Source organism: Camellia sinensis, chromosome 6 (assembly GCF_055761805.1).
Source record: "Camellia sinensis isolate YWXY chromosome 6, ASM5576180v1, whole genome shotgun sequence".
Taxonomy (NCBI): domain Eukaryota; kingdom Viridiplantae; phylum Streptophyta; class Magnoliopsida; order Ericales; family Theaceae; genus Camellia; species Camellia sinensis.
Genome location: NC_138966.1, coordinates 174,098,399 through 174,117,403, shown reverse-complemented (window position 1 = coordinate 174,117,403; position 19,005 = coordinate 174,098,399). Strand labels below are relative to the sequence as shown.

Below are 19,005 nucleotides of genomic sequence, written 5' to 3'. Positions count from 1 at the left end.
CGTACAAAACAAACAGATTTGATATCACAATCAGTAAAATTAACAAAAAAACATAGAGTTTGATGATAGAGACCTTCGAAGTACATAAAAACACCGTCCTTTCGGAGTTAGGGCTTGTGCTGCTTGACGATGACAACTGGCATGACCTTTTTCCTGAGATCAGGCTTGCCCTTCTTCACAGTGGCCATCACCATATCTCCTACACATGCCAAGGGCAAGCGGTTGAGTTTTCCTTTGATACACTTCATCGAAATGATGTAGAGATTCTTCGCTCTAGTGTTGTCAGCACAATTCACTGTCGCCACCATCGGCAGACCCAGCAATTTGCGAAACTTGTTCCCCGCCAATCCTCTACGCCCTACAATCACCCAAAAACCATGAAAACTATACATACATACATATATGTCGAGAGAGAGAGAGAGAGATGAACTAACCTCGCTTCCACATTTTTGCCTGCTGAGTAAAGAGAAAATTCAGGGTTTTGTGTGGAATTTATAGAGAGGGCTAAATCTAGGGTTTGTGCTGGTGAGCTATTTCAGTAAAATTACATAAAACACCTTCGCCTTTTTGTGTATTATCAGGAAAGTACTATGGAATTCTATAGGGCTTCAACTGTCAAGGATGTGTGGGCTTTGAAGATTTAGTAGGCTCATTAGAGGAATAATCAAGTGAAAGCCCCCATTTGTGTTTTACCCTTTTTTTTTTTTTTTTTTTTTTTTCATAGCGCCCATTTGGCATTATGTAAAGAGTATTTTAGTGAGAAAATTACAGCATAGTGTAAATATTAAAAAAAATTATAAAAATATGTGGGGTATAAACAAGTAATTCTGTGATAGGTGCAAGTGAAATGTTTTTGTGTAAAAAACAACTATCCCATTGGGATGTAATTCCCCATATTTTAGTTGATTTTTTATGAAAAAATATATAGAAAAATAAAGAATATGATATAATAAATTATAGCGACTTTTGATTATATTAACCAAATGTCTACACCTGAGGTTAAATCCTAATCAAAATTTCATAGCCTCATAAAATAAATTAAATTCATTAATTCTAATAATAACCTTGAACATTATGGATTTGAGTTCCAAAAACTAAAAGCCAATAATAATATTGTAATTGAGCCAACAAAATTGTCTTCCAAAGTGCATCCATTTATCTGTTTGAACATTCCTATCAAAACAACTCTCTCTCTTTTTCTCTAAAAGTAATCTTAGAATCTTTACGGTACGTTTGCTCAATGTGTCTTGCCAAACCAATATGTAGAAATCTTTGCTTTGTATTCACCTAAAGGGGAATATTGAAGTGAGCATTATGTAACAAAAGTGTATTGATTAACATTTTGTTTGCTTGAGGGTTTTTGAATTTGGATTGTTTGAGTGCTAAAAAAATTGAAGTGAAGGGAAAGAGTTTTTGAATTATAATATACTAGCCTATCACCCATGTTATACACGGGATAATTATAGATATTTATATTTGTTTTAGATTTTTTTTAATATATAAATTATGTTTTTAAAGTTTTTTTATAAAAATAATTTAATAATCTCATCACTAACCATAGTGTATGGGAGTTGAAAAAGTGCAGTAACTGCGTAAGGGTTGTATTTATAATTATTTGTATGAGGGGATTTTAAATGTTGATCAGGAAATTTTGACCAAATTAATAAATGCAGGCATGTAGAAAGACATATAGATTGGAAAAAATTAATAAATGCTGATTAGGGAATTTTGACCAAATCAATAAATGCTAAGGATTTTTTTTTTTAAATAAAAAATTTTGAAAATTAAGATTGGCAGATTGGAACTCCCACGGGACTTGGGAGTTAGAAATCTCATTTTTCTTAATATATATATATATATATAGATAGAGATGTTTAGTAACTTAAAAGAGTGAGGATGCTCTAAAGTGACTTATATAGTCAGGGAGAATTTATGTTCTTTTTGGTTTATTGAAGTGAGAGTTAGAATGAATAATTATTCTATCATAATATTTATCTTTAATGGCAAAATAAGTAAAAAAATAGAAAATTTAGAATCATAATTTTAAGTTTTTGATTCTTCATCAAGGTAAAATTATAATTATATTTCGTTTGTATTAATTGCAAACCTTTTTAATTAAACTTTGAACTTTATTTATTTACTGTATTGCCACAATTATACGCTAATGTAAGGGTAAGCATGAGAGAATACATTAAAAATTTGTTAATTAATTAAAAATATTGAAATTTTCATTGAAAACAAAATTTAAAAAAAATGTCTTATAAAATAACAAAACATTTTATAAAAATTATTAGCCTTATAAATTACTTCAGTCTTAGAGGCCTTTTTATCTTAGAGGAATTTATTATTATTAATTTTTTTTTGTAGACAAATCACACCTAATATATGTTATAAATGATTTAGTAATCTAATAATTGGACAACATTGATGACACTTTCTAAAACAGATGGCTTTACTTTAAAATGAAAAGGGGACAAGAATACTTTCCGTTGCAACCAAAAATGAAAAAAAAAAAAAGAAAAAAGGAAAGAGGACAAGAAGAAAAATGAATTGAGACGAACTTAAGTGATTCCATAAAACAATGAATTTTCAACTAATAATCATATACTTAGGTTAATTAGTTTTTGTCTAATTAATTTTTTAAACTGGGGCCGGATAGAATACTGACACACTATAGAACCAAAGTTACAATGCAAGCCAAGCCCACAATGCATGCAACCTGCACATTATCATATAGCTTGTCTTAAGCACTTGAACTAATTGAATTTCCATTGAACCATCAAAGAGAAACAAGTCAATTTTCAGTTTAACATAACCAACCAGGTAGCGTGATAAGTAAACTCCAAATGATAAATTGGTTAAGATGCAAGCAACACCAACACAAATTTGGATTTAAAACCTGCAAAGAAATTAACTAAATCGAAAGTCTTCCTTCATATCTGAAAATGCCCAATACATATATCTAAAATATTATTTGCTATATGCATGTGTATATATTTATAATTCTGTTAGCCTTTGCCATAGTATCATAAAGGGCAAATCAGAATTAATTACAACCATTTGTAATAATATTCTATAAATATATGTATATATATAATTATGTTAGGCTTTGCTACAGTATCATAAAGGCCAAATTAGAATTCATTACAACTATTTGTAATAACATTCTATTAACATTGTCATGTATTTTCATCAATTATAAGACTGCCTTATAAGAGGGAGTGAGTGTGAGAGAGGACAGCTAGCTTCCTCAGTAACTTTTTCCTTGTGAGCACTTGAAAATTCATGAACTGGATCTATTTCCTGTACCGCAAAATGGAAAGTGCAATTAGAATTCAATCCATAGATTATATAAAAAAAAAAAAAAAAAAAAATTAATAAATTTGGTTCAACGCCATTCACATGTTTCTAAAAATAAAAGATATATATTAAACCTAACAATTTTTAGTATTACTTGAATCAACAGGAAACCAAAAGACTAACCTTTTATAACAATCAGATATCAACAGCAGGCATACTCTCTGCTTAAGCAACATATTGCACATACAAATTTAAATCGTAATGCACTAATTCAGTGTTATTAGAAATGTCATGCTCCGACAACAGGAACATTTTTTTCCTATTTTGATTGAGGAGTGCATTGTACTTTGAGATTTATAAAAAATTACAAATAGTATGAAACTAAAAAACTCCAAACCCTACCAAACTTTCACAGTAACAAAAACAAATTTTTCAGCATTTGCCAAACGCATTAACTTTTTTAGTAATAACTTTATCCTATAAAGTAAAAAAGCAAAAAAGAAAAAAGAAAAATGCTACTTAAAAAGCATTTGTCAACCCAACTAAGTATTAAATTTCTAAGAGCAACAAGCATTTCAGTCACACAGACTCCCAACAAAGTGAAATGATCGGTTTCAGAGCCTCAAACAGTCAGTAAATGCTACCAAGAAATGTACTGCTTATTATCATCCATAAATATACACTCATGAAGCACTAGGTTCTGCTGTCCATAAGAAGAACAAAAAGGCAAATATTTAGGCTTTATGGTTGTAGAAATATATACTTTGGAATTGGATGTTTCACATTTCGGCAGAACATGCTTTCACAACAACAATGGAATGCTTTCACTGGATGACTCTGATTTTTGAAGTCGATACCGTAGTCCTGCAATTGATTGTGTACAAATTGTTTACAGCTAATAGTAAAGAAACATGGATAAAGAATTAAGAGAAAATAATAAGGACGGAGGGCTGAAAGTTTAATCCTCAAATTTCATATTTGAATTTTTAATGAAATTACTCAGGTCATGAGCATGGTTTAATATGGACAATGGATTTTACGTTGTTCTTTAAGTCATTGCCAAGATAAATGTTTCCAATCTTTTACTTTCCGCTACGTTTAATATAGCTATATAGATGCACTTGAAGATGAAAATTTATCAAACTTGCTGAATACATTTTAAAAGCCATGTTTTAATCAACATACATATATATATATACACGTGTGTCTATGCGCGCATAAATGTACATGTTCACAAAGCATCTATATCAACATAAGTAATCAAAATAAAAAATCTATTATGTTGATACAGTTTATGTAATGATTTGTTATATATAATTACCAGTAGAATATTAAGTTCATAAGCAAATAATAATTAAATTACAACATAAAAAATAGTAATTACATGGTAGAGAATAGTTGAACGACAACTTAAAAAAAAAATGAGGAACATGAGGATTTAAGTTTTCATCAAGATGTAAACATTAAAAAAACATATATAAAAATATAAAACACAGAAGAAAAGTTTAAGCTAGTAGATTAGAAAATCCAAATATAGAATCTTCAGATTCATGTGCAAATTGTATTGAATTTAACTTGAACCTAGTGCAATTAGGTAGAAACAGTGAATCTATCCTTTATTAAGCAAAAGAATTATTATAATAATAAATAAGGGATAAAAATATATAAAAAAGTAACATCACACCTTAGTAGTATATAAAACAAGTCTTAAATTAGTTGATTCTAAGCCCAAACTCAGATATTTGAGGTGGCAAAATATAAATCGAAGGTTGGAAGGGGTTTTGGAGCATCTATGTCAAATGGATCAAAGCTGCATCTCAATGAGCACAGTACATATATACCACCTACTTACCCATGTTAACTCTTCCAGAGCATCAACTTTTCTTCTTGTGAAAAAAGCAAGCTACAAAGAAATATGACAAGATTTGGATTAATCCCCCAAATTTGCACAGAGAGAGAGATTTAACAGGAATGAAATGCTAAGATTTCATACATGGTAGTAGCGATGGTCCGGTGTCTCAACTTCAACTGGGATCTCAACCAAGTTAGCATCAAAACATCTAATCAACAAAATGCATAATTCAGATACATAAACTTTCAAAAAAAACCTTACTAAAAAAAGATGGGAGATTTTTTTCCCTCTCATGAAGTTAAACAAAGAGTCAACATGACAATGTGACACTACATAAAAGTTTATGACAAAATCACAAAACTAAATAAATGAGAGAGAGAGAGAGAGAGAGAATAGGGAAAACAAAACTACATGACTAAAAACTTATCCCCCCTAAAAAAAGAATAGATACTATAGGACTAAGATTTAATAAGTGCTAGGAGAGATTTTGAGGCCTACAGCAACTGATTGAGTGGAAGAATATTAAAATCATGAATGCATGAGAATTTTTTTTTTTCCCCAAACTCATTCTTTCCTCTTCTTGCTTTCCCTAATCGGAGAAAGTCAAATGAATTTCTTATGGTGAAATGTAAGAGCCCCCTGACATAGATATCAATTTCTCCTATGAAAAGTTGTCATTTACTCCACAATGGTAGAACCTTCATGTGCAGCAGCTAAATGAGCCTCATGCTTCTCAGACAAATGCATCAAAAAAATCAAATTTAGCGTAAAACCAGCATTTTCTTGGAAAAAAAAAAATTTAAAATTATTTTCAGATGGATACTCACAGCAAAGCATTGCAAAGACGCGTGACATTACAAAGTTATTTACTTACTTACAGCATTGAAGTACCTGTGATTGATAAACCTTGCAACATTTCCATAGACTGTTGCATCCAAACAGAGAGCCTCTTCATCCCTTAGGACACCCTTTGAACCCCAGCCTGCATCTAGTAGGACAGGACACTTGTACTTCTCTCTTCCACTCATTTTAGTATTTCTCTCAAATAGCTCTGTGTTGGTCACAATTTCTCCCACATATTCACAGACAAAAGTACCTTTCGGTAAGTCCTCAAGTGTCCTAACACCCCAACCTTTTTCGGGTGTCATAAACACCTAAAACATCAAGAATGCATATATGTAATCTTTAAAATGAAATGTGTCTTTTACTTGCAAATATATATCTTCCAAGGAATTTGTAATTCATTATTGCACCATTTTAAAATTTTTAGTCAAAGAAAGAGATGTTGAAGACCTGACCTGCAAATTCACTGTTATACCATGCTGAACCAAGCGGTTTCCACACTTCATACTGCATCCGCATTTGTACCAGCACTCTTTTATAAATTGTCTCACTAAATGGCCCTTGCATGGGCCAGATACCCTTTTATGCTTAGACCTTTCTAGAGGGCAATCTTTGCAATAAAACAGGCATTGCTGTTCAGGATCACGGTTCAGTGAAATACATTTCTCCAGAAACTTCTCCTCAACTAACCCGCCTTGTGTGTAAGCAAACTCACCCCCTGTCTCACCAGCACAAGCACAAGGTACGATGAGCGACATACAATCCCCAACACAATTTGAACAACAATTTTCATCTGATATACGAGCAAGAAGGAACTTCACACATGCATTTTCATAAGCTATGTTTCTTGGAATGTAGTAGAATTCTGGCAGGCACTCATCAGTAATTTCATTTACCAACGAGATTTTAGCATTCTCTGCACCCCTGGTAATGTCATCAACGTGATGTGAAGCCTTTAAAGGATCAAGACATGAGCTGTGTTTCTGAACAACCACCAGACTGCTTGGATTCAAAGATCCTAAACCTTCCAGTGCCTTAATCTTTATATCCCTTCCGCAATAGCTGTTCCCATTTACATTCAACTCTGTAATGTAGTTAAGAACATTGGAACTAGTTGAAGTAAGAACCCTAGGAATCTGGGGAAGCACCTCAATAAAATTCCTAAATCTAAATGGTTCGTTTGGAAAGCTTGGTGGAATGCAGAAATTGCCTTCATAGCCACTGCCACTCAGAACATCTTGTGCACTTGATTTCTTTGATATAGCAAAAGATGATGTTAAATTTGTGGATCTTACTTGTCCATCACCAGTACAATTGGTGCCTTCTGCCAAGAAGCATTCACAGACATCTTTCATCAGCTTCACCACAGAGAAACCAGGTTCAGTAATTCTATATGTTTTAATATATTTCTCCTCCACCAATTTCAAAACTGCATCTAAACTTGGAATACGAAAACCAGATTGCTGAGAAGAGTTACAGATCAGGGAAATTTTCACATTTCCCTGAGGAGAGGAAGCAATGTCAAATTGTGATGAATCTGATGCACCATCATCGCCTTTGTCCTCTGTATCCAGCTGTTTATATTCCAGGAGCTCCAACCCATTTCCTTTGACATCAGAACAATTCTCATTTGAAGAACCATCTTCACATAATAACAGCAGAGAGGGAGGAACTACACAGAGAAAGTCACCAGTCAAAGGTGCATCAGTTAAAATCCAAACATTTAATATATATAAAAAAATGACGCAAAGCAATGGACATTTATATGACTAAAAAGCACTATCATATTTGCCTGAAGTTTCAGAATTGTTGAAAAAATAAAATAAAATAAAAATGAACCTAATCAGCAGAATAGAAAGAACGAAAGAAAGAAATCACAATCATATTGGGTTTGCTGCATGTGGAAATCAAATTTATTGCGGTATAGTGCCAACCTCACTTTCAGAGCAAGGACTATGCCATATATCAAAAAAAGACAACAACAAATTTTCAGTTTCGGGCAGCACAAGTAGCTGCTAATGCAGAGCATTCCCTCAATCCAATAAGCTTATAATGAAATGCCGTCAACCCAAGAAACTTATAAATAAAAATAGTGGCTATTTAGACTAAAGAAGTAACATCATCAAACTGATAATTCAATATTTTTTTTTTATCTTTCCCTTTTTTTATGCTGTTAAAACTGGTGGTAGTAATATGCAGACACATGCACATGCATGTGAGTGAGCCTTACCTACAACAGAATTTAGTTGCTTTGTTCCCAAGAATTCCCCGTCATTTTCTCTAACATTTGAAGAACTCCCATTTGTAAAACCATCTTCATGTGCCAAACTGGGAGGAGCCGCTGCATGTACAAAGTCATTTGGTGAATACAATGCAAATCAAAAAGCAAGGACATTTAGATGATATGCATGAACTTCTATAAATGCAAAGGAAGAAGAACAAAAATAATTAATTGGCCCAAAAAAACTTGAAACAAAGAGATTGTGATCAAATTGAGACACAGAAATTAAACAACAAACACAATCAAACTCATGTTGCTCCCATGTTAATTTCACTTGCAGTGCAAGGCTTTAAAAGGTGTAAGAGATTCTTTTTTTTTTCTTTTTATTTATTTATTTATTATTATCAATAGATAAAGTAGCTTTATTGGAAGATAAAGTGTCAGATATTCAACAATCCAGAATTTTAATTTTGGGACGTGCAGAACCACCTCGAAAGTTAGCATTCCCTTTTTCCTACTTCAGCTTTAGATGATGCTTTTAGCCAGTCAAATCCCAACTAACTTGTGTGAAAAGAATGAAATCAGCACACTGCTAGCTAACTATGTTCATTAAAATCACTTGCTGCCATGGCTTTAATATGCATGTGCAGTGACAGAGAGCTCTGAGTACCATGACCAATCATTATTGTGGCAAACAACTTTCCAGATCTAATGAGAATCATAACTACAGAATTCAATCTTCCAGAAAGCCTGTTTGATATTTTGCAAATGTTGGATAGCTACTAAGATAGTGACAAACCTGGGGGGACAATAGCAAGAGGAACATCAAACTGTGCCAGCTCATCAGCATCTCTTTCATGTTTGATAATAACAGCATTGTTATGACGTTTATCAAGCACACTCTCCTCATCAGAAAGATCCATGACAGGCATGCCTTTTGGCTCTTCATAGGAAAAGCATTGAGTGTCTCTTTCACATTTCAATTTTTTCCCCCTTTGAACAAACTGAAACTGAGGTACCTCTTCATCATCTTGCACATGTGTTGGAGATGAAAGATGTTCATGCTTCGTTCTTCTGTCAATAGAGAACTCTTCAGATGGACATGATTCAGATTTTTTGTCTACAAGACACAGATGAGGGGACACGTCTATTTTCTCCTTGCAAAGAGTTTGAGACACATAAGCCTCCTTTGGTGTTCTTCCGGAAGTTTTACCAAGACCTGGGCTGTGATTACGAGCAGAGGATGAAGACTGATCTGTTTGGCTTCTCAATCGAGTTCTTTTTAATGGTGGTTCATTTTCTTCAGGTTCAACTTCGGACCAAGATTCATGTTTTCTCATTTCCCCTCTCTACACAGAATGAGAAACAGATGAAGTAAAATTGAGAAGGTTATGAAGTATGACCAATGAGTCCACCTATACTAAGTGGCTCATAATGCAAATTATGGGTTTAACACTATCACAGTTCTCTTCCACAACGGGTAAATGAAAGCAATGAAATATGTAAAATAAAACAATAAGCTCTTAAATAAATGAGCAACCTGCAATGCTAAAAAATAATCATGTAAACTCAAGCGAGAAGGCACACCTTTGGGATCTCGTGGTCAAAAATAGCATCTATAAGAACTCTGTAGTTTTCATCTTCAATAAGCTTCCAGTTTTTGTTATACAAGTCCAAAAGATTCTTTAACACTGGTTTAACGGTTTCTTCAGAAATGCCAATAACCTTCATTGCTTTGCAGGCCTTCGCAATTTTTGAACTTGGTGCCATCACCAATATGCCAGGTAAAATAACTCAATGTCGAAAAATTATAGCCCCTTACCTTCAGCAAAAATTATAGGCCCTGAACATCCAAATTTGTAAAATAAGTGAAAATAATATCTCAAACAACCAGATAATTTGCAGAATCATGAAGAATAAAAGAAATAATCATCAACAAAAACAAAAAACAATAACTCTGTTCTCAGCATAGAGAAATTTCTTTGGAGAACAGGAACACGAATAGTCACAAGCACAAATTCACCCAATGATACAAAAGAGATAAGTTTGGGCATTTACTAAAAAATAAATAAGTTAAACGAAGAAGACATCAACATAAGGACAACAAAGATCTGCGAATTACAGGAAAAGAAAATGTAAAATAAAACAAATCTAGCCAGAAACCGGAAATAATTAACAAAAGCACATTGGCATTCCATGGAAATGAAATAAATAAGATTTCCATAGCAACTGAAGCAGTGAATAAAATGGGATTCGGATGGCTTCATAATAGAAAATGGAATCATAAGCATAAATATGGTGCAGCATAAAAGAAATTAAACTGCATCTCAATAATCAAGTCATAAATAGAGAAGCATACATGAAATGAAATGATAAAATTTTACTTGAAACCCTATTCAAATTAATCTCAGCTCATTTCATCAGTCATGTGGAATGGACAAGACAGTGAATTATTTGCATGAGACACTAATCCTACAATCCTAAATGTTGAATGATCTAAAAATGAAGCATACAACTGAATTGATCGATAATCCTAAACGTTGACTGATCTAAAAATGAAAATAAACCAAGAAATAAACGTTTTTGACATTCATAAGAAAATGATATGGCACAACAACCCTGTTGTTATGTCTGACTCATCAACTATATATATTTTGTTATCAACAATTGTTGTGATTGATGAAGCTTAATAATATCATATATCACAGGACTTTTAACACATATTACTACTATTACTCATCATTCATTTTGTTTACAGCCTAACAAGTATGAAATTGTTGAAAAATCTGTGTGTGCGCTTGATCAATCTAGGCTACGTACGCCATATCAATTATTACTAACGAATACACGTTTGACATGTGTCCACTGCATTTCCAACAGGATTATATAGCAATGCTCTCATTCAAAGTAACTACTAAGGAAATCCTAGTAAAACACACTCGAGCTTTCATCTCCCGACAATCTCATTCAACCTCCATCAAACATCAAAAAGGACTTGCACAGAACACACACACAGACACCCAAAAAAAAAAAAAAAAAACACACACACACACACATTTTAGAAAAAAAGCCATTCAAACACAAATGTGCAAACCATTTAAAGAAAATAGGGAAAAGAGGACACCCATTTGCTCTGATAATAAGAGATATATTTAGAATCCCAGCATTTAAAACACCATCCAATGGATCAAAACCAATGTAAAATGCAATGCATATCATTACTGCCTCGAAGGTGATATTGTATCAAAAATTAAATGAAAAAGACAAAAAATAAGGAAAAAAAATTGTACAAATATATATACACACCCACAATCACAACCACTAAAGCAACCAAAAAAATAGATGAAATGCAAACCCACCTAAACCGGCCATCACCCAAAAATAAGAAAAATTTTAAAAAATAAATAAAATATTTGCCTTCAAAGAAAGAACGTGAAACAAAACCCAAGTTGAACAAAGTAAAAATAAATAATAAATAATAAATAAATCTTACTAGTAGAAAAAGCCTAGGGTCCATCTTCTTACATAATAAACAATATCCTATAATATAATAATCCAGATATATGTATGCAAACATATATATCCATTTACAAAGAAATATAAAATTTTACAAAAAAAAAAGGTTCACCCATGAAGTTGATGCTAAGTTGCAGAGATTTCAACGCAATCATGGTTGTTAATGTTATCAAAAGTTTTTATAAAATAAAAAAACAAAATGTCAGATACATCCAAAGCAAATAATGATAAATAAACTAGCAAACATGAGTAAATCAGTACTAAAATAAATGAAGAGAGAGGTTAGAAACAAACCAACAGTAAAGATAATAAAATGAATAAATTATTAGAGCCCCATATGCAAAACACTCAAAACCCTAAGGATTTTGTGTTGGATCTGATATATTCCTGAAGTCAATGTGATCTTCATGAGGAAATTGACTGAGAAAACTTTTATTTACCTATTCTATTTGGATTTGTTTATGAAAGACTTTTCTTTGAGCACAAGAAAACTCTTTTAAAAACTTGACCAGTTAAAGAGGAGAATATCGAGAAAGTAGAGAGAAGATATAAAAGAGGGAATATAAAAAGTTTGTGACCTAGAAAAAGTAAAAAGTGGTCATGGAAATTGATGAAGACTTAAAATTTGAGATATTTTTGTGATACTTATTCATGTCTTTTTTTCACAAAAAAAATAATTATAATTAACTTTTAATAAAAAAAAATTGATTATAACTATTTTTCCAAAATAACCCTTTGTGTTTTAAGTGTTGTACATAACAAACACCCCCATTGTTCTTCAATATCATACGTATTAGTTTAACTTTTGATATTCTAAATTAAAGGAGTTTTTTACCCATTAAAAAGTGGCCATATGGAAAATGATAAGACTTAAAATTTGAGATATTTTTGTGATACCTTGTGCTTTAAGTGTTGTACATTGTGCTTCACTATCGGAGATATTAGTTTAACTTATGATATTCTAAGTATGTTTATGGGTGTCATTAAGGGAGTTGTTTACCCATTATCTAGTTTGGGTAAACCGTAGTACTTTTCATTTCCACTTTATTTAAATTTTATTTTAATTTCTGTTGTTTTAATTTGTCATTATGTTTTTTTTTTTATGTTAATTTTTTACATAAGTGTCTGTTGTTAAAAATTCATAAATTTAAGTGTCTAATTTGAACGACATAATCAAATTGAAATTAAATTTAAATTTAAAACATTAGATTAATAGGATTAAAGAATCAAATTGCAGGGATGGGGGTGGGTAAGTGTTATTTACCCATTTTAAGCAAATTAAATGATTAAAATAATTTTAAATCTTCTTCTCTCTTCCATAAAATAAAAATAAATAAATAAAAATTTGGCACTTTTTTGGGTTTTTAGGTGCTTTATTCACTTTTTTGCCTCAACTTGTATTTGATGTTAGTTCAACAATGATAGAGAGCCCTAATTTTTGTGGCTCAAATGGCTCGAATTTGCCAAAACGACGTCGTTTTGAGTATAAAACAACATCAAAATTGCCAAAACGACGTCGTTTTGGCAAATTTGAGCCATTTGAACCATAAAAATTAGGGCCCTCAAACATTTTCCTTATTTTTTATTAACACAACTCTTTTACTTGAAATAATTGCAAGTACAAATATTCGTTTAATGTTCTTGAACCTTGGTTGTTGACTTTGGCCACTGCTTGACAACTTTAAGGAATAAAGAATTTACATTGATATTTGTAATGAGTAAGTAAATAATTTTTTTTTAACAACGTTGATAAAATGATTGTGTTCGCAAGTCTAAAATAAATCAGTTGGCACAAAAAATAAATGAATATCGTGTTGTCCATATTAATTTTAAATCTGAATCATACTATACTAGATTTTTAATTTAAATTGCACATTGTTTTTTTGAGTAAAGTTTTGTACATGTATCTTTACTAAAAATTAATTGTGACTGGGTGTGATGAAAATGAATTCAAGAATACAACAAAAAAAGAAAAAAAAATACAAGTCACTTATCACCATTTTTTTTTTAATACTGATTTTAAAATACTTTTAATGGTTTCATCTAATTCCAAATAAGACACTATGCTCAATTGTGCAAGCGTAGTTTTGTACTCAACTATATTATTCCCATGATATTATTATTATTATTATCATTTATAATTCTGAACACAATCCCATAGCATCCAATCTTCCCACAAAATAATCTCATATCAAGCATGCCCTATTCTCTGCAATTATAATTTATGTTTATTTATTTCATCAATCGATAAGAAATCATTTACAATATGAACAACATGTACATAATGACTAAAACTAATAAACTTGAAACTGTGACTCTAGCAAGAGAAATGCTAGAGTATTTGTACATTTGAAGCCAGACTTGACATAAATGCAGGTAATACTATATACACAACTGACAAGTCACAACATATTTAGTGTTCTACATATATTATTTAAAAACCACATAATGACCCAATTATTCAACTCTTTATTAGTCGAGGATTCATATATATAGGCTCCCAAATCCTTTAGTCTCAATGCATTGTCAGTCGTAGAATCATATGATAACTTTGAATTACAAGAATCTCGAAACATGATAATATCACTGGAAGTGTATTGTTTGGGGGCACTTTCTGTGACAATTTTGAATCATGAGAATCTTGAGACATAATCTTGCGACTGAAAGTGTATTGGGATACTCTCTATACTTGACAGAGAAATTCAAGGACAGAGGATCCCGTGCTATATATATCCTAGTTGAAACAGGGTCTTACAAAATTGTACAAGTGCTTCATGAGACAAAACTGAGGATCAAATCCAAGATTGAATTGGATAGTTGCATTTGAAGGAATTGACACCACTGATATGAGCAAAGATATCCAAGGAATCCACCATATCTTCTTCTTCTTTCGCAACTACCTGTAAGGACTGGGCACAAAAAACATTATGTAAAAAGCTCATATATATGCAACTGATCATTGTTCATAATATGACTAATTAAGAACACCTACATCTTCATCTGTGTCCTCTTCTTGGTTGCTACAAGTTGCTTTATGGGTCTCACTGAGTTCATCGTTTTTTGCAAACCTTCCTCGGACTCTAGGTCTACTGTCTGCCAATGTTTTCCGGCAGGCATACTGCGTGTTCAATTTCAATTTTAGCAGTTGATTGAATGTTTCTAGACCATAAAATCTGAACTAATATAGTAACATGTATCATTGTACGCAAATAAGTATATAGGAGAAGTAATGACAATATGGGTATGAAGCATTGCCAAATTATAACAGTTATGTCAAAGAAACCCTCTCAAGAAGATTGTCAAAAGGTCTTTCAAAAAATGTCATTGTCAAACCTTGTGTTGAATTTGGTATAAGGTTTGACAATGTCATTGGTGCCAGCTTAGCTCATCTAAGATAAGGTTTTGATTCAATGGTCTGGATGTTTCAAAATGGCATTTGCACCATTGAAGCGACATTGCTAAAATATAATATTTTGATTATGTAATATGTCAAATTATAAAACAATTGGAGAGAGAGAGACCTTGATTTTCTTGCTAAAATTCCTCTCATTCCTTTTCTTCATGTATCTGTGGATCTTCTCCTTCCTCTGTTCAACAGAGAGTTTGCCAACCTTGAATGTAGAATCTTCCAAACTTGAGATTTCTGATGCCAAAGGAGTTGAACTCCCAGTACCCCCATTCACACCATGTTGACTCTCATTACTAAGTGCCTTTTGAAGGAATTGTAATGAACAAATGCAAACAAGAACTCTAATTAGTATTTCCCTTTACAAGAAAACCAAACACCAAACACACTAACAATCTTGAGCCCAAGAAATTCCTGTCATGGGGAAATTTGAGAAAAGAACGGCTATTCTGTTAAAAATTACCTTCAACAAATCCATATTGAAATCTAAAAAACAGTAAACCAAAATGCTCAATTGCATGGCAGAAATGAAAAGTGAAAACTCCACCAAAAAAATTTACGAATTCCAACAAAAAAAAAAAAAAAAAAAAAAAAGAAGAGAAAAGAAAAGAAAAGGTACCTGCAGCTCACAAGAGTTATAAATCCTGGGCAAATTTTCCTGACAGAAAATCCCACCATTATCACTTTGATATTCAAGTTCTTGATTCTGCATTTCATTACCCATATACATACTCCCACTGAAAATGCCAGAACTATCGGCAGACAGTGTAGTCCTCAAATTTCCTGGCAAGTATGGTCCCATTGTGTCTGTGGCATCAACAAAAATGCAAGGCGGGCCAGAAGAAGAAGAGTTCAAGTGCATGTAAGAAGGTATCAAAGACAAGCATTCCTCTTCAAAAAACGAAGGCAACGGAGGGCCCAGAAGAGGAACAACAGAGTCAGGTGGGTACTGAGAGAGCCCATTGACAACAACAGTAGTGTCTGTCAATGGTGTTTGGGATTGAAGCGAAGAGGGGTCAAACTGGTCTTGTTGGTTGCTGTTGGTGAGGAATGGGGAGAAGTCTATGGAGACTGAGATGTCATTTTCGAGTTCTTCTGGGGAGTCGAAGATTGCAGAGAGGTTTCTATTGTTGTTGGCAGTGGGGGTGGTGGTGGTGGTGGTTGGGGTGTTTGGAGTGGTGGAGGTGGTGGTTTTATCATGTACAGTGGTATAAGGGAGGTTAGTTATGTCTGGGGGAAAGGAAAGGTTTGTTGGGTATGGAGTGTTGTCTTCATAGCAACAATTAGTATTATTAGAAGTGGAAGTGACTTCAGAGTTTTGAAGTGGTTCTGGGAATAATTCAGGATCACATAATTCAAAAATTTGAGCACTCAATGGGCTCGAAATATCATCCTGCAAAAGAAGAAGAACAACAATTAGATCATGAACATTCATGACTTTGAACAACATAATTTTAAAATTGGTAAGGACCAAAGTTAATATTTGTCAATCCAATTAAATTTGGACACGGCATGGTCAAGAGCTCTTACAAGCCAAGCAATCTGGATTTATTTTAAAAGAAAAATGGATGGAAAAAAAGAGAGAATGGATTTCAAAAAAGATGTAGACAAAGAGATATGACCAACAACAACATGCATATATTAAAGGAAAAAATAAAAAAATTATAAAGCATCATAAGCTCAACATGTTGATCCATAAGAACTATCCAAGATGACCAAAAGAAAAAGCATAAAAAATCTTGGGAAATTCTTTGAAAAAAGAGGAACATACAAACAAGTTTACCATGCACATAAACTTGGAAACGGTATGAATTATAAAATGTAATTAATAACATGCTCTTGTTGGGACATGAACATGCGTGAAAACATTGTAGAAGAGCTTTAAGCTGTGTTTGGCTAGAGTGTTTGGTTAGAGGATTTGAGGAGGAATTTGGAAATGGAAAGAGAAAAGTTAGGTGAATCTCATCTAATTTCACACACTTTTTCTTTTTCCTTTTCCAAATTCCTCCCCAAATCTCCCAACCAAACACAATATTAGAGTTGAGAAAATTACAATGGGAAGTTCTGGTGGATTAACCATGTCCCGGTACATCATGCCTTTTGTAGAATAATCCTCAAAACCTTTAATCTCCATCCTAATCAGTCCCTAAATACACACCATGATATGCTTCTCAATACCACCTCTTCTCAGCTCCAAATACATTACTGAAACCAATGGAGGATAGAACTCCATGAGATCAATTAGAGTTTAGAGAGAGAGAGAAAAAAAAAAATTAGAGAGACAATAGATGTGCTTTTTAAGGAGGGGGAGGAGAGAAAAAACTAAAATTGGTCCAAAATGGAAGGAGTTATTAAAGTTATATATAGGGGACTCATGCGACAAGCAAAACCGACGGTGTCGCTGGACCATTCATTGACTATGTGCCAGCGTGGCATCTCTATTGCACCCACTAGGGTGGTGACACGTGGAGGCAGTCCTATGTGGCATCTTGATGACGTGGCAAAGCCTAAGCTAAGTTAAAGACTTAAATTGGATAATTGCTTGTTGTAACTTCCATAGCAGAAATTGGTTTGACCAAGCCCCAACCCTATTCCTAGCCGGTTTTTTAGAGTTCTACTATGTTTTCTGGTGAACTAAAAAAATGGATTTGTAAAGCTTTGCAAACTTAGGTCTCGTCTGGGAATATGTTAATTTAGTAACTTTTTAGTTATTTGATTAAAATATAAACTAAAAAAAATTAGTATGTTTGAAATGACTTTTTGACTTTTTACAAAAAGATGTGCAAAAAATAAAGAAAAAAGAGAATCTTTGACTTTTTGATATGAGTTATTGGCTTTTTGATTTTTTTAGTGACTTTTTAACTAAAAAAATCACTTGCCAAATGAGGCCTTAGTAAAGTTGTCCATATTCATGTGCTTTGGTGGCATCTAGCTCACAAACAATATTACTATTTTGTTTGAAATATAATATAAATAATAAAATTATCCATTTTTCTTTATATTCGATTTTTTCTCCCTGATTGGTTCATAGAGTGAGGGTAACAGTTTCAACAGCATGACAAATACGATTTTGACACAAAAAGTAAAATAAACACAGAATTTTAACCCCAAAACAAAATGCAACTAAACTTTTATTCTTTTTTTTATAATAAAAAAAAAACTCATAAAAACCTAAATTTTAAACCTGTAAATGAACAATGTTCTTAATAGTGACAATAATCCTTATTGGATTTTATACATGTATATACATCTATAACTGAAAAGAAATATAACTAGTAGACTTTTAATGCAGTCGTCAATTTTAGAAAATGGTCCAACATATAAAATTAGAACATGGGATAATAGAAATATTTTGTTGGCAAGCAGAAGATGGGAGGTTTTTACAAAAAATGGGGAAGGGGTGTGCACTTTTGAGCTTGATAGGTTTGGCTCCCATTCAAAATGTTAGACCAAATTCAATCCTGCCTAATTAAACTAGGGCAATTGGAAGTTTTATATCGTGTGTGTGAAGAGACTATTTCTATAATTTGAACTTGTAACGAGGGTTTTAAGTATCATTGATATGTATTGCGATTTTAAACTTTCGATATCAATATTCACCAATATATCAATCAATATTGTCTGATGTCGACTAATATATGAATATTGTTATTTAAAATCACATTCATAAAATGTAAAGCCCAAGTTACTTCATTGTTTACAATAGTCAATCTCCAGTGTGATAGTCTGTTATTCCAAAATTTTCTATTTCTCTATCTTAAAACACTCACAATCACTAAATTATTAAAAATCTCAACCCATTATCTAATGAATGTGGATTTTGGTACAGTGAGACATTAAGATTTGGGAACTGTGGATACCGTGCCA

The 19,005-nt window shown here is 32.5% G+C and overlaps 2 protein-coding genes across 2 annotated transcripts; both read right to left on the bottom strand.

Annotated features, from left to right (window-relative positions):
- Positions 1-2,910: 2,910 nt before the first annotated feature.
- On the bottom strand, positions 2,911-12,230 carry LOC145793042 (putative inactive histone-lysine N-methyltransferase SUVR2). The gene is made up of 9 exons (XM_082875431.1): positions 9,804-12,230; positions 9,016-9,565; positions 8,226-8,336; positions 6,451-7,667; positions 6,044-6,306; positions 5,294-5,360; positions 5,153-5,203; positions 4,064-4,164; positions 2,911-3,303 (listed from the first exon to the last, which is right to left on the bottom strand). The coding sequence occupies exons 1-9, from the start codon at positions 9,984-9,986 to the stop codon at positions 3,297-3,299; spliced, it is 2,550 nt and encodes an 849-aa protein (XP_082731557.1). The 5' UTR covers positions 9,987-12,230; the 3' UTR covers positions 2,911-3,296.
- Positions 12,231-13,937: 1,707 nt separating this feature from the next.
- On the bottom strand, positions 13,938-17,468 carry LOC145793041 (uncharacterized). The gene is made up of 5 exons (XM_082875430.1): positions 17,192-17,468; positions 15,758-16,531; positions 15,254-15,442; positions 14,725-14,850; positions 13,938-14,641 (listed from the first exon to the last, which is right to left on the bottom strand). Exons 1-5 carry the CDS (start codon positions 17,270-17,272, stop codon positions 14,525-14,527), a joined length of 1,287 nt encoding a protein of 428 aa, XP_082731556.1. The 5' UTR covers positions 17,273-17,468; the 3' UTR covers positions 13,938-14,524.
- Between the last annotated feature and the right edge of the window lie 1,537 nt (positions 17,469-19,005).